This window comes from Balaenoptera acutorostrata, chromosome 6, assembly GCF_949987535.1.
Source record: "Balaenoptera acutorostrata chromosome 6, mBalAcu1.1, whole genome shotgun sequence".
NCBI classification, from domain to species: Eukaryota; Metazoa; Chordata; class Mammalia; order Artiodactyla; family Balaenopteridae; genus Balaenoptera; species Balaenoptera acutorostrata.
In genome coordinates this window covers 121,091,033-121,106,795 of record NC_080069.1, presented here as the reverse complement: position 1 = coordinate 121,106,795, position 15,763 = coordinate 121,091,033, and the positions used below count along the sequence as shown (strand labels likewise).

Sequence of the window (15,763 nt, the reverse complement as noted above, 5' to 3'; positions counted from 1 at the left end):
GCAGGGCTGGAGTGGCTGAGCTTGCATGGACCCCAATAAGATACAAAGAAGAAGGAGGGCCAAAAGGAGAGACGATTCCTTGAGCCAGGAGGGGACCCCTGCCAAGCTGTCTTTCCCTTTAATTCCATGAAGCTCCATGCATATTGCACTCATTGCAAATTCTGGTGGGGAAGATCGAAACCCAAGTAGCTGACATTTTGAAACATGGTCTTTCAAACTTGTACTGTCCCTTGCTTCCATCGATTTCCCATTTAAGAAATCTGTGGCAGAAAAACAAATCTGAGCAAAATTCATTGGTCTGCGATGAGTTGTTAGAGCCAAATTATGCCCCCCTTTCCACCCCGAGAAGAGCTCTGTTTTTATTATCAATGTGATATATCTTTGTCTTGTATTGTGCAGCCATAAGGCTCCCACAGCAGATCGACCAGGTAAATCAAGAGCCTGTTAAAAAGCAATATGGATGCTTCAAACACAGACATTTCAGTATTACTGGGTCACTGGATATCTTCATTTTTATAGCCACTTTCAAGAAGCAGATCATTTCAATTGGTTTTGTTTTCTTTCACTCTCTATTTGTGTGCAGCCCAATGGCTTTAGGTGAGGCCATTTATTTTTCAGAACGTTATTACCCTTGGCATCCAGGGCCCGGCCCCTTTTATATGGTGGTCACCAGTTTCATTACCATGAGTTGTAATGTAGCTGACTCTGCAAAGGAAATCTATGCCTTGGAAGAGCATTTTGAGAAGAAATTGATTCAGAGCTTCAGAATGAATTACTATTTGTATATTAGTTAATTCTAAATAAATGTTTGAAAGACCTTGCTTAATTGGAGAAGGGAGGAAGAAACATACTGGATGTTGTAAGTGGTCTCAATCCAAATTCTTAGCTTGGCATTTTCACATCTGAATGTTTTATTTACATCTGTTGAAAATTGGGATACCTTTCAAGGATAATTTTATTATAGAGATGAATGACAGCTCTTAAGATCTAAAATACAAAAGTATGGGATTTAAAAAGGAAGATGGGAGTCATGGTCACATGTCAAATTGGATATAAGCTTCGTTTGGCAATGAGTGAGGGTGATGAGTTGTATTTTAAATTGAAAGATCCTCATGATCGGGGTTGGGGGCGAGGGAGATTGACTGCATTGGGGCGCAAGGGAACTTTCTGCAGTGATGGAGATTTTCTGTATCTTGATTGGGGTGGCAGTGTCACAGGTATACATTGTCAGAACATCACACTGTACACCTAAAATGTGTGCATTTTATTTTATGTAAATTATAACTCAATAAAGATTTTTTTAAAAGTCCTGTGTGTTTTAGAATTAGGCAGTATTATTTCTCTTTTCCAATACAGAAATTAAAGTCTAGAAAAGTCAGGTGATCTGTCCTAAGTAACCTCGAAGCTCAGCAGTTTGTCGTGAACAAAGCAAAGGATGCTGGCTCTCAGCCCATTTAAAGTCTACTGCTTCCTTACCCCAGTTGTATTGTTTCAGTTGCATGTACATGGAGTGGAATTAACTTCTCCAACCAGTTCTGTTCGGTGAACCTGTATCCATTTGTATACATTGTCGTAAGATATGTTCATGTGCTTATTCTTGTGATTGATACTTGTATCTTAACCCCTGGAAACAGCAGCCCAGTGGTATGCTTGAATCTGTTTATGATAAGCCTGTTGTGCTCCTGGCTTACTGCAGTGAACTATGAGTTATATGCTTTTTATTATAAGCCAGACATGACAGTAGCAGGAGTTCCCAGAACTAATCTGTCTTTAAGGAAACCCACTGGCTCCTCTTTTAAAAAATGACATAAGCTTTAAAACCATTTACATAAAGCATATATGAATGGTAGTGAAAAATAAAGTAAAAAATTATCCCAATTCTACTACTTCGAAATACACTGTTAACATTTTAGAGAACATGTTTTTAAGTGTCTCTCTGTTTACAGTGTAACCTGTTTGTTTTTTTTTAATTCAACAAAATGATGTTTTAAAGTTCTTTACATATTTTACCCAATTTCCCAGTTATTGTTGGGCATTTAGATTGTTTCCAGTTCTTTATCATTTTGTAATGCCATGATGAACAACCTTATTCATGTTTCTTTTCCGATTTGCCTGATTTTCTCCTTATAAATACATTCCTTAAAGCAAAATGTTAGCAGCTGTATTTGAAGTTATTAAAAATGTTCTGAGCCGGTAAGATGTATCAAGTATTGATAGTGTAATACCCCTTGTCTAGCTTTTACCAAATGTTATTTTTCTTCCCCTTTTGTTCGGTTTTTCTCTGCAGTTGCAGTACCATGCAGGTCTGGCATCTGGCCTTTTGAATCAACAGTCGTTGAAACGTTCTGCTAACCAGATGGGAGTATCTGCTAAACGTAGACCAAAGGCTCAACCCACGACTCTCGTCTTACCGCCTCAGTGAGTGATGGGTTTGAAAAACGTACTTTCATCCTGGGTGAAGTCTACTTTGTGCTTGTTTTTAGCTAAGTGGAAACTTGTTTTTGCAAAATTATTTCTTTCTTTTAGAAAGGTATCTGTTAAGATTAGAAACCAAACATGTAGGTAATCTGTTTTGCATAGGTCTTAAAAGAAGCAGTTATAATGCACTTCATAGTTTACACGGTTTGTGTGTGACTCTCGGACCTCAGGATACCTCAGAGCTTATTCTTTGTTTCCTTGTCACATTCCCAGAGTTGGCAGAGCATAAGGGCAGTTCTCCTTATCTTACAAATGAGACAGCCGAGGAGCACATTTTGATAAGCTGCAGCCCATCTCGGGAATCTGGTAGAGCTGGGATTAGAATCAGTGCCAGGCCCACTTATTCTTTTTTAAAATAGTAATACATGTGCTCTTCCTTTTCCCAATAGGAGAGATAGCAGACACTGTAAAGTGTACAGATCACTGGTTGTTCACTTGTGTATACCTCCGTGTAGCTCCACCCAGATCAAACCACGTGGCCACCACTTCCAGAACCCCACAAGGGTTCTTCTCACGTTCCCAGTGCCGCCTCCCTCCCTAAGTTTAACAGCTGTTCTGACTTCCTTGAACAATTGATTTTACCTGTTCTTGAAATTCATATAAATGGAATCACACAACATGTAATCTTTTATATCAACTGTCTTCACTCAACACAATATGTTAGATTTATCCAGGTTGCTTGTTCTTTTTTGTTGCTGTGTAGTATTCCTTTGAATATGCCACAATTATTCCACCTGTTGGGTTGTTCTTTACTAGAAGCCCCAGTAGATGAAGGCCAAGGCTCAGTCAGTGATGTGGAGTCAGAAATTGAAGCACACCAGTCTTTGCCAGTAGCTTTTCTATCCACGTGAACACTCCCCTGAAAGGGGCACTACTCCCCAAAGCTCGACTTGGTCTTTAAACACATTGCCCAGCCCAACCCGCCCTCCTATTGTACCCTCTTTTGCTTACATCCTCAGTTACAAACTACATTTTAAAATCTCCAGTCCAAAGGAGTGTTTGCAGGGGAGATTCGGTTGTTTGCCTTTACACAGGATCTCATTTATTTTCTGTTTGGTTAGCAACTATTTATTATGCCTGCTCTCTGCCACGCACTGCCCTAGGCTCTGGGGGTACAATCATGAGCAAGACAGACGTGGTCCCATCTTCCTGAAGCTTTTGGTTTAACTGGGGAGGAAAGACAAAAAAACAAGTTCCCCTAAACAAATTAATAAATTAATACAACGATTTCTGGTTATGATTAGTACTTAGGAAGGGAACACATAGGGTGGTAAGGAGGGGAGACTGCTTAAAACAGGTGGTCAGAGAAGGCCTCTCCAAGGAGAGGACATTAGGGGGAGACTTGGAGAACGAGGAGGAAAAGGGCCATTCAGGAGCTGGGGAGATTACAGGAGATGATTCTGGGGGTCTTTGCTCTCAGCAGTGGATACCCATAGCCCACCATTTCTATGGCTTTCAGGTTTTCTTCACAGTTAACATTTGCTTCCAGGATGGGATGAACATAACCAGCGAGCCTCCAACAAGTTATTTTTTGTCTGCTGCGTGCACAGGTGCCATCCTTTCCAGAGACTACAGGGACAGTTTCTTTGAGTGATGCAGGATAGAGAGAGTTTTCACCATTTGGCAGGAAGCTTCTTCTGTCTGATGCTTCTCAGGTGTTGATTTGGTGGTTCTGCACATCTCAACTTTCGGCTCTCAAAAGTCTAACGGGCCCTTATAACTTGTCATCGTCTCTGCTTGGATTGTCTACTGAGGCAAGATGCTTGGCGAGAAGTGAAAGACTTTCTAATGGTCCCACAAGACTGGAGCCAAAAGTGTTTGTTGCTAACTCTCTCTTGACAAAAGTCAGTTCTTAGTCCATCTGTTCACCATTTGTTAATTTGCATTGGCTTGAAACCTGTTTACAGGTGACATGCTATTATGAGGACACTTAGAAACTATTTTAAGCACCAAGGCAATCAACAGACTCTGTTTGCATGCCCAAAAAAAAAAAAGAAAACAACTGGTGTTCACAACTGTCATTATAAATTTATAATAAATCACTCAAAATACTTAGTTTCAAAGAGAAAAGTGGTTACTGTGTCCTAAGAATACAATGTTGAAATGATTTCCTTTACTTAGTAGCCTCTTTCCTGTGAAAATTGACTGCTGCCTTTTCACATCGTTGAGCTTTGTGGACTCACATTATCCTGGAATCCCTTTGTAAAGTGACTGTCCAGTAGGCAGGATCTATAGCTAAAGGACATTCTGTTCACTTTTATTGAGCACCTACTATGTGCCACTTATAGTGTTAGATGTCCAGAATAGAGACACCAGTAATGCATAGCTGCTGGCCTAATTGGATCATATATATATATTCTTTTTTCTTAATTAATTAATTTATTTATTTTTGGCTGTGTTGGGTCTTTGTTGTTGTTGTTTTTTTTTTTCTGTGCGAGGGCTTTCTCTAGTTGTGGCAAGCGGGGGCTACTCTTCATTGCGGTGCACGGGCCTCTCACTGTCGCGGCCTCTCTTGTTGCAGAGCACAGGCTCCAGACGCGCAGGCTTAGTAGTTGTGGCTCACGGGCCTAGTTGCTCCGCGGCCTGTGGGATCTTCCCAGACCAGGGCTCGAACCCGTGTCCCCTGCATTAGCAGGCAGATTCTCAACCACTGCGCCACCAGGGAAGCCCTGGATCATACATATTTTTTTAGACTAAAAAATAGGACACTAGTAATATATACATATTGTACATTTTGAAAAAACCAAAGGTATCAAAAAAAAAAAGAAAAAATAATAATACCATCACCCTGAGAAAGTTATTGTTAAAGTTTTGATGGATATTGTTCTAGATTTTTTTCTATGCATATGTAATACGTAATTTTTAAAAACAAAAAACAACCTTCATGAAGAATTATAATATTGTTCTGTATCACATCCCAACATTTATTGAATGTAGTTCTTAGATTTTAAGGTAGTATAATTTGACCTGTGGAATACTTAAATTTGCTTGTTAATCAGCCATGTTGTGGTTTTATCTGTAGGACACGACTCATTACAGAATTTTTACTGTAAGTATGATATGACCATAAACTATCTTTGTCATTATGGAAATCCCTTGAACTCCCTTATAAAACAACACCCGAATCCTCCAGGGCTGCTACAGTAGTCATCTATTGCTACATAAAAAATTGCCCCCAAACTTAGTGGTTTCATAACAGTAAACATAATCGCCCATATTTTCTGTGGATCCTACCTGGGAGTGGCTTGGCTTCATGGTTCTGGCTCAGAGCCTCTCATAACATTGCAGTCAGATGGCAGCCAGGACCACAGTCATCTGCAAGTTGGACCAGGGTTCAAAGGTCACTTCCAAGGTGGCTCACTGACATGGCAGGTAAGTTGGTGCCAGCTGTCGGTGGGAGACCTCAGTTCTTCCCCACGTCCACAGGGTGCCTGAGTGTCCTCTGGACTTAGGGGTGACTTCTTCCAGAGCCAGCCATCTAGAAGAAGGCGAGCCAGGCAGAGCCTATCCTTTTTATGGCCTCGCCTCAGGGATATGTAGCACCAATTCCACCCTGTAGTGTGTGTTAGAAATGATTCACTACGTCTGACTGACATTCAAGGTGGGGAGAAGAGCCTCTCCCTTTCGAAGGAAGGAGTGTCAGAATTTGCAGACATATTTCAGGGAATTCCCTGGCGGTCCAGCGGTTAGAACTCGGAGCTTTCACTGCAGGGGCCCGGGTTCAGTCCCTGGTTGGGGAAGGAAGATCCTGCAAGCCGCGGGGTGCAGCCAAAAAATTTTTAAAATTTAAAAATTTAAAAATAAAAAAGAATTTGCAGATATATTTTAAAAGCGCCCCAGTTGCCAATGAGGAGAGACATTACACAGAGGGAAGAGTGGCGGAGCCTGTGAGCCCCATTGACTTATTTATTCAGCAAATATTTACTCGGGGCCTATAGGTGGTTGGTTCTGTGCTCTGTGCTGGGGATTTGGAGACGAATAAGATAGAATTTCGGCTTTCAGGACACTCTGAGTAGAAATAGAGGAACAAACAAGTAGCAGGGAATCATAGTCGAGTGTGCCAGGTCCTAAGGACGTGGTCCTAACGTGCCCGAGAAGGCCACAGGCAGGGTGCTGAGAGAGATCCACTCAGGGAGGCCCAGCCAAACTTCACCCAGTTTCTCCACTGCCAGCTGTGAAGGATGGAGGCTTTCCTTTGTGGAGAGCTGGATGCTTTCTTGCATAGGCCTACAGGATTCTAAGGAAAGGGTTTATTTTTTTTCTTTTTTCTGTGTTATATTCTCCAATGACCTCTTTCTTTTTTTTTTAAACATCTTTATTGGAATATAATTGCTTTACAATGTTGTGTTAGTTTCTGCTGTATAGCAAAGTGAATCAACTATATGCATACGTATATCCCCATATCCCCTCCCTCTTACGTCTCCCTCCCACCCTCCCTATCCCACCACTCTAGGTGGTCACAAAGCACGGAGCTGATCTCCCTGTGCTATGCAGCTGCTTCCCACTAGCTATCTGTTTTACATTTGGTAGTGTATATATGTCCATGCCACTCTCTCACTTCGTCCCAGCTTACCAGGAAAGGGTTTATTTCTAAACAGTGGAGGAGGCCGGCGAAGGACCAGGGGCTGGGCTCCTCGCTCGCCCGCCCCTGGAGCTCTGCGCGTCTGTTAGTGTGGTGGCAGTTGAGTTTCTGCATTGGCTTGTGTCAGCAGTTGGGTGGCACGGAAGCTACTGCCACAGAACCACCATCTCTGCCTGAGTGCGCCGAGACCACAGGCGTGGCAAGAACGCAGGAGAGTTGTACCATGCGTTAATGTGTTTGTTTTTTAAATGTGGTTGGCTTTAATAGCAGTAGTCTTTGAAAACTCAGATTCTCCCCTGAGTTCCCAGAGGATTAGTGATTTGTGGGATTAATGATTCATATCTTTCTCCCCCTCCAAAGAAGCTTGTAAGGAGACAAAGATGTTGTTCATGATGATCCCGTATTAGCGTTCAGAGGGCACTGGTGAAGCGACCTCACTTCCGTGATTCCCGAGTGTTCATATTAAGTCTTTTGCAGACGGGCACTATTGTTTTCATAAAGGAGCTGTGTCCCCTGTTGCAGGGTAAACGTTGTCAGCCTTTGACCTTTGTAGGATTGGGATCAGCCTGGGAAGTGGCTGTCGTACTTGATTGATCTGTAAGTTGCATCCTGAGATCGCTGTGTACTTACTGTATGTCAGCTTGAGCCACGTTTACTTGTGCTCTCTTAGATAGCAGTCTCAACTCTGTGCTGTATTGTTTAGTGTACTTTTGTGGCAACGTGGGATGTTGGTTTTAATCAATATGGCCAAGCTGACTGGCCTGTGACTCCTGTTCAGCAACTTGGCCTGAGGAAGTGCTGGCTTTCAGTGGCAGCCGAGGTGAAAGACTCTTCTGTGTTCTTATTTTCTGCACACACAGATCTCATTTAGGTTTCAGGAAAAAAAACATAAATGTTTTACAGAAAGGTTCTTTTTAAAAGTATTACCTGCCTCCCCCCAACCCCTGCCCCGGAAGTTGTCAGGCCAGGCAGTTTCTTTTGTATCACGTTATGGTTTGTGAAGAGGTCCTGCCTACGAAATTAAGGGCCTTTCGTAGGCTGCCTTCTCGCTGGTCACTGGGGATGCACCGTCCCCACGCGCAGCCATGAGCGCCCCTTCTGCTTGTCCACTAGGCCCAGTCCCCTCTCGCCTCCTCCGAGCCATTTCTCCATGGGTCTCCTGTTTCTGTCCTGCTCCGTCAGTGCTCCCCTTCTCCTGGCCCACTCCTGGTAGAATGCAGACATGCTTATTCCAAAGCCATCTCCTGGGAGAACACCCGACTCATGATCCCCTCCCCTTCCAGCTCCCCGCTCCCCTCTCTCCTCTTTACTGCAGACGTCCTTGAAGGAGTTGACTATGCATGTCTCCAGTTTCCCAACCACCCCAGGCAACAACTGTTCTGATTTCTCTCCCCGTTCCCTAGTTTTGCCTCTTCTAGAACTCCGCGTAAACAGAGTCATGCAGAACATAGTACTTTCCTCCTGGTTTCTTTTGCTCGGTGTGGCGTTTTGGAGATTCATTCGTGTTGTGTGTGGCAGTGCTTCGTTGCATTTTATTGCTGAAAAGGATTCCTTGGTGTTCTTCCGAGCCTGCCAGTGGCATTTCCTCACCATTCGGCATCTGCTTCAATATTGTCTGATACCTTCGAGAGTGTGGGCAGTCTTCACTTCATGCTCCTGTTCTTGGATGACCTACCTCAGGTTTGAGTAACAACAACACACAAAAACTGCGTGCAGAGACAAGTGTTGCTGGAGAGAAAGGCCACCAATTCAGGAGGTAACAGGGATAATGACACCACACGCACACCTAGGGGGTCCCGTGTTTGAACAACAGATTGCCTTCGGTACGGTGGCCACTGATTTGGTTTTGGGAGTTTAGCTGAAAGAGGCTCATTTTCTGCCCCTGCCTTGCACGCTAATTCCCAAGGAGATCATCGACTCGAAATTACGCATGGTGCTTATACAGATGATTGGATTCTCTCCAAAATGTGTGGTAAATGCAGCTTCTGTTCTTGAAAGGCGGAGGCTTCTGTTGTCTTTTGCTTAACGTGAAACCTACAGGAATCACGGAGAGCAAAGCGGTGACATGAATCCATCCTTGGCGATAGTGATGAACGAGGGGGCACCACTTACCGTGGTCATTGATGTTTAAACTGAGAAAGGCAAATATTTGCCAGGATGAAGCGCGCTAAACCCAGAGTCTCTTCCTGTAGCTTCCTGGCTGTTACATCATTATCTCTTCTGTTGTTGATTTTCCAGACCTTTTTTACTAGTTTTTTTTCTCAGCCACACAGAGATGAAACTCCAGGTTTCTGTATTTGCTATGCTGTTACAGAAACCTTGATATAGATGTCGTTTGATAGTGACTGTGAACCTGCTTCCTTGCAGGGACCTAATTTTCTTCTTGATTACTTGGGCTTTGATTTGCCTCCCGAGGATCTTGATATTTTGTTGAGGGCAGAGTTTGGTTGTATGTTGATAAGTTTATGTTAAATTCTTCAACTTAGATGGTGGTAGGAGCCTTGAACAAGAATGTTTGGCATCTCTTTTTACTAGAGTTTAGTTTGTCTCTGAGCAAAGCAACAGTGAATACACCACGAATGAGAAGCAAACCGGTTCATTGCCGTGAGCTTTAGAAATACACAGCATCGTTTCCTGAATCCCCTTTTCCAGGGATGCTTATTTCCCAGACTGACTCTCTCTCTGCGCTTGGGCTGGTGAGCAGAGCAAGTGTTCCCGAAAGGAAACAGAGAACTTTGCAGCTGTAAGTTTCCTTGTGTTGAGCAAAAAGTCATCAAAACTTGAGTAGAAATTCACTAAATCCTCCTTTCCCCTACTGGCAAGTATTAAGTAACAATATTCATTAAATACCACTGGGAGGCTGTGTAATAAAGAAATAATCCTAGGCCTTGGTGGCTATAGTTCTCCAGAAGAGTTGAAATTGAGAATGTAATTAAAGATTAAAACATTGTTTGCATTCTAGAATGTGGAAGAATCTTCCTCTCCATTGTGGGGCCATATTAATAAGGAAGAGATCAGTTTCCAATAACCAACACTATGGAAGCTCATTTATTAACATCAGTTATGTTTAAGCTGTCTGATTCAGTACTTCTTTTGCCTTTTTTCCTATAAGACTGGAGCTGTGTCCCGGAATAGTGAGGGATGCCAGTCTTATCAAAAAAAAAAAATTTATCCAAATCTATTCAGCATCCTGAGTTTGGATAGGAGTGTTCATATGGCAGGGGTTACCTGTATATGGCTCTTCAATCCTGTAATTCATTGTATCCCTCTGTTTTGTCAACAAAATAATTTTCAGCCTGTTAGTTTCAACCAGTTTTCCTTGTACAGGCTAAAAGGTTGGTAGGAACTAGTATACCTAGCTATTTTGAGGTTTTATCATTGTGGCTGGGAAAGGGGTGAGAACTCTATAAAATGTTGTCAGACCATCTTGACACTGTGACAGAAAGAAACCCTTGGCGGTCAGATATCTGGTATTCTGAGCTCGTGCAGCCAGCCTGCACCCTTAACCTCAGAGTGGGGACAGGGAAGAGCCCAGGGCCTCACCCCATTGGATTGTAAAAGTTTAACTGCACAAGCATCATTTCATTTTCTTCCTCTGCTTTTTTGTTGCTGTTCACATTTGTTTTCCATTTGCCTTGAAATCGAATCAGAAGGCACTTGAGGCCGAGGGTGTGGAGTAGTCTTCTTATGTATCCAGGCTCCACTGTTGCCTGTTCCTGCTGTTCAGAGTTTCCATTCTAGGGCCCGGAGAAGACGCAGTCCGTAATCGTTCTTGAAATGTCCTTTTTTATGTGTTTATTGCTTGTGTTATTGGCAGGTGGAGAAGGAAAGTGTCTTTCTCCATCTGTGGCATTGACTGGGGAAGGGAAAATGTGGTTCAGTGACTGGGCAGATAGAAACCTTCAACTCTGAACTCCTGTACGGCTTTATTTTGGTGACCCTTCCATGGCATTTGCCACTGTCTGCCTTGTGTTTTGTTAAGCCTGGAAACTCCTTGGGGACCAGGGTTCCCTGTGTCCCTTTCCTGCCTGGCCTTGGCTCACATACTGACGGCTGAGTGAACCAGCCCGGGAGGCTAGTTCCCCTCTGTGCTGCGCCCCGCCCCCCGCCAAGCTGATGAGGCCAGAGTGTCTTTTTACAAGATGTGCTGGACGTGCGTTTGTACTGCTCACGCCTCTTGGTAAGTTGGAAGCGGAAGCGTTGGATATATAAATGGCTGGGAGCCAGGTGCAGGAATGCCGGCAGGTGAGCATTTGCAGTTGTGGGTCTGGCTCTGCTGAGTGAGGGTGGTAGGATTGGATCTGCAGGCTGGGGCAGCAAAAGCAGGGCCCGAAAGGCAGACAGAGGCCTTGCAGCGGCGCCACAGGGAGCAGTGGGCCCTGGGGCCCGTGAGCAGGGGCTGGTGTGCCGAAGGTGGTGTGTTGGGAAGATTAATCAAGTAGCAGAATGCAGATAAATACGGTGGTCCTTGGTAGCTGTTTAAAAGATAATTGGTTCATGTTACTTAATCTTTTATCCCCTCTATTTGGTCAGGAGAAAAATCTCTGGGAGAAATAAATGAGGAATCCCTCATAAATATTAATGTAAAAGTCTGTCTATGGAGAATAAATATAGGGACATTTTGTTTTAAATGCTCTATGTCGTTGTGCTTCATTAGCATACGTGTTGTAAAAGATCCTCTTCTCCCCTTGAGAGAACCGTATTTGGTTCAACGAATAGCTGCCTGCTGAAACCCGAAACTTGTTGGGATTTGTCATACTTTAGACGGACAGGAGAACTTCTGTGCTCTCCTGCTTCAGCCAGAGGGTTTCCGTGCGTTCACCCGTCTCAGAAGCGCTGGCCCGTGGCAGGAAGCCAGTAGCAAGTCCTGGATCCCCTCTCGTTATCTAGACCCTCCGTCTGGACCTCTGCTTCACGCCATCTGGTTTGCTACTGTGTGTGCACATGTGCGTGTGCGTGCTTGCACAAGTGTGTTTATGTTTGTACTGTTCACTCTGCACGCATTTATCAGGCCCTCTCTACAGGCTAGGTGTATGCTTGATCAAGCTGGCAATCTAAAGGTGTAGAAGTGCTCCTGTCTGCAAAGCGATGGAAAAGAGAATGAGTTCCCTTTGAAGCACATTGGAGGTGTCCATAAGCCTTGGGGAAACGATATGATGGACCCGACTTGCTTTAAGATACTCCAGCCTTCCACTTCTCAAAAGGGTTGAGGGATATGATAAAAATAGTTGCTAATTTTTGAAACTGGATCATGAGAATATAATACTGTCGATGAGATCATTATACTGTTTATCTACCTTGGAGTATATTTTTTAAAATTTCACAACAAAATGGTTTTTTTGGAAATATGGGTCTGGAGCTTGGATTGTTGTTGAAGAAGCAGAGTTTCGGCAGTCAGCAGTGTAGGGGTGATAGGAGAGGTCTTGGGAGTGGGTAGACTCTGCCAGGGGTGGTGGAGGGAGACCAGAGGAGGGCACGCAGAGGAAGCGCTGGCGAAGGACACTGCCGCCCTGCCCAGCCTTGCCCCGCCGTCAAGTGGCACTTCAGCCCTGTGTTGTCTGGTTCTGGTCCTGGCCTCGCTTCTCAGCTGATCTGTCCTATATTTATCTCAGCCCCTTTGTGATATGGGCTAAACTTTAAGACTCCATGTCTTCCATAGATACTGAATCAAAGAGAAATTGCATAAAATAGAAAACTGTAATAAAGAAGCTGGCCATTAAGCACCAACTCGAATGCGGCAGCCTGCAAAATCAGTTTAAAAATTATATTTCATTGCATCCTCTAATTGCATTTCTCCTTTACAAGGTGATTTTATCCAGGAAGACAGCTGTCTAGTGTGGTAATTACATCACTCTGGCCATTCCTGGGCAAAGGAAGAAAAGAAATGGGTGGTTGAATAGTACACTCATCAGATAGAAGCTGGATCTTTTTTTAAAATCCCTTTTTGCATAACAAAGAGAGCTTCAGGATTGTTAATATTTCACACTATGCCATTCCCAACCCACGCCGGTTTTAAGTAAAACTCTCTTTTTTTAAATCTTTCTGTTCTTTCTTGGAATGGAAAGTAATTTTGGTGGTCTCTTGATGTGGCTCTTTTTCTTTCTCTGTCTGCCATGTAGGCCATTAGTAACCTGTGGATGTGGGCCCAGAAAGTCCCTATGTAGAGTTATAATAGTCAAGAAGCACTGAGCCAGTGTCTCTGTTTATCTGTGCTGAAAACTGTTCTGTAAGCTTTAACAGGTACAGTGACCTCGGTAGTGTGGGAACAGGACTGACTTAGAAAATGCCTTTGTCTCTTAGCTTGAGTCTTTTAGGGAAGAATGGATTTTGATCCGGTGGTGCCGGTCACTCTGATAGTCCTCATTCATGGCAGATACACAGGAATTTTTAATAATAATTTTAAAAAAACCTATTTTCAGCCCAGGTTATACTTATTTTTAGCTTCCTCAGACTTGAGGTATATCACTTCCCCAAGTTTGCTTAGTGTAAAGGAACCGGTCATTGTCATTCTGTTTGGAGGCAGTTTCTCAACCTAGATTAAGCTCTGAGCTCAGGGTCTGCTGGTTCTTAGGATGAGCTCTCAAGGTCAGTCCTCACTCTGGGGACATTTTTTTTTTTTTTTAATACTTTTTAAATTTTTATTTATCTATTTATTTTTGGCTGCATCGGGTCTTCGTTGCTGTGCACGGACTTTCTCTAGTTGCGGTGAGCGGGGGCTACTCTTTGTCGCTGTGTGCAGGCTTCTCATTGCGGTGGCTTCTTGTGGAGCATGGGCTCTAGGTGCGCAGGCTTCAGTAGTTGTGGCGCACGGGTTTAGTTGTTCCACGGCATGTGGGATCTTCCCGGACCAGGGCTCGAACCCGTGTCCCCTGCATTGGCAGGCGGATTCGTAATCACTGCGCCACCAGGGAAGTCCCTCTGGGGACATTCTGACAGCTGGGCAGTAGTGGACTAGAACGGGCTCCCAAGTAAAGGGACCAACCAGCCGGATGTGGTGGCCCAGCGCTTCTCCAGAGATGAGAGAGCCTTTAGAGCAGTGATTCCCAGCCCCGGCTGCGTATTAGAATCATATAGGGAGCTCTTTGTGGGGAGAGGCCCAGTCATCCATATTCTTAAACAGCTCCCAGGGTGGTTCCTGTTTGCCCCTGAAATTCAGGACCCCTGCCCCAGGAGGGGTGCAAGGAACACTCCAGGGATGGAGGTATCTGGGAAAACACTTGTCAGAACGTCTATAGGATGAGGGGAATAATTGTTGTGGGGAAAATTTGGTAGAGCCTGTTCGCTCAAGGCTACTGATGAGAACCCGCTGGGATTTAAAACTCAGAAAAAGATGGCTCCTAACTTGGTTGCTTCCTCGTCAGCTCCCAGATGTATCCGGTGTCATCAATACCTTATTGCCGTGACCAGCTTTATTTAGCTTTGTGACTCTTTGGTCCACAGAATAAGACAGTCTGGTGATACTTTACTTTTTTTCCTTTCAATGTATTTTTATTTTATATTGAAATAAAAATTGCCATTCTCAACCCATGCTGGTTTTAAGTGAAACCCTCTTTTTTTTAATCTTTCTGCTCTTTCTTGGAATGGAAAGTAATTTTGGTCCTTTGGTCCTCTAGTGGTTGGTCCTTCTAGTTAAACTAGTATCTACAACTAAGCATGTTGCATTGTCATTTTGGATGCTTTTAAATGTATTTATGTAAATCAGAAGTACACAATTTAGTTCATTGCTGATCTGATGTGTCTTATTTTTCTTTATAGCTTTTTTTAACAGCTTTATTGGGATGTACAAAAAATACAGTAAATTGCACACGTGTAATGTATATAGTTTTTGACATACCTGTGAAACCATCACCTTACTTATCATAATCAAGATAATCAACATATTCATCACCCCCCAAATTTCCTCATGCCCCTTTGTAATCTTGCTCACCCCATACCTCCATCCCCGGACAACCACTGAGCTACTTTTAGTTGCAATAGATTAGTTTGCATTTTCTAGAAGTTTATATCAATGGAATCATACAGTATATATTCTTTTTTTCAGTGTGACTTTTTTACTCAGCATAATTATTTTGAGATTAATCTATAGTGTTGCACATATCAGATCATTTCTTTTTATTGCTGAATAGTATTCCATCGAACAGATATACCACAATTTGTTTATTCATTTATCTGTTGCTGGACATTTTCATTGTTTCCAGTTTTTGACTATTGCAAGTAAAACCAGTATAAACATTCATGTACAAGTCTTTGTATGAACATATGCTTTCATTTTCGTTGGGTAAACAGGAGTACAATATCTAGGTCATATGGTAGGTGTGTGTTTAACTTTTTAAGAAATTGCTGAACTGTTTTCCAAAGTGATTCTAGCATTTCACATTCCTTCCAGCAGGGCGTGAGAGTTCCGGTTGCTCCACGTCCTCACTAACACTTGGTGTAGTCAGTGTTTTTAACGTTAGACATTCTAATAGGTATGTAGTGGTATCTCATTGTGGTCTAAAACATGCATTTCCTTAATGACTAATGATGTTGAGCATCTTTTCATGTGCTTATTTACCATCTGTATATCTTCTTTGGGTGAAGTGCAAAAATTTGAGAAATGTAGGTTTCCCTTCCTTTATGGCTTTGAAAATGCCTTAATATAGAGCCTGTCATAGATAAATTATTATATATTGGTGAGTATCTGTCAAGTACCTACCGTGTGCT

General features: G+C 43.1%; 1 protein-coding gene across 2 annotated transcripts in view; it reads left to right on the top strand.

Annotated features, from left to right (window-relative positions):
- Nucleotides 1-15,763, top strand: part of MED27 (mediator complex subunit 27) — a 205,634-nt gene that overhangs the window by 64,392 nt on the left and 125,479 nt on the right. For both annotated transcript variants that reach the window (XM_007194467.2, XM_007194466.3), the window contains exon 3: nucleotides 2,288-2,418. In XM_007194467.2, coding sequence (XP_007194529.1) covers nucleotides 2,288-2,418 — 131 coding nt within the window. The remainder of the gene's footprint in view (nucleotides 1-2,287; nucleotides 2,419-15,763) is intronic.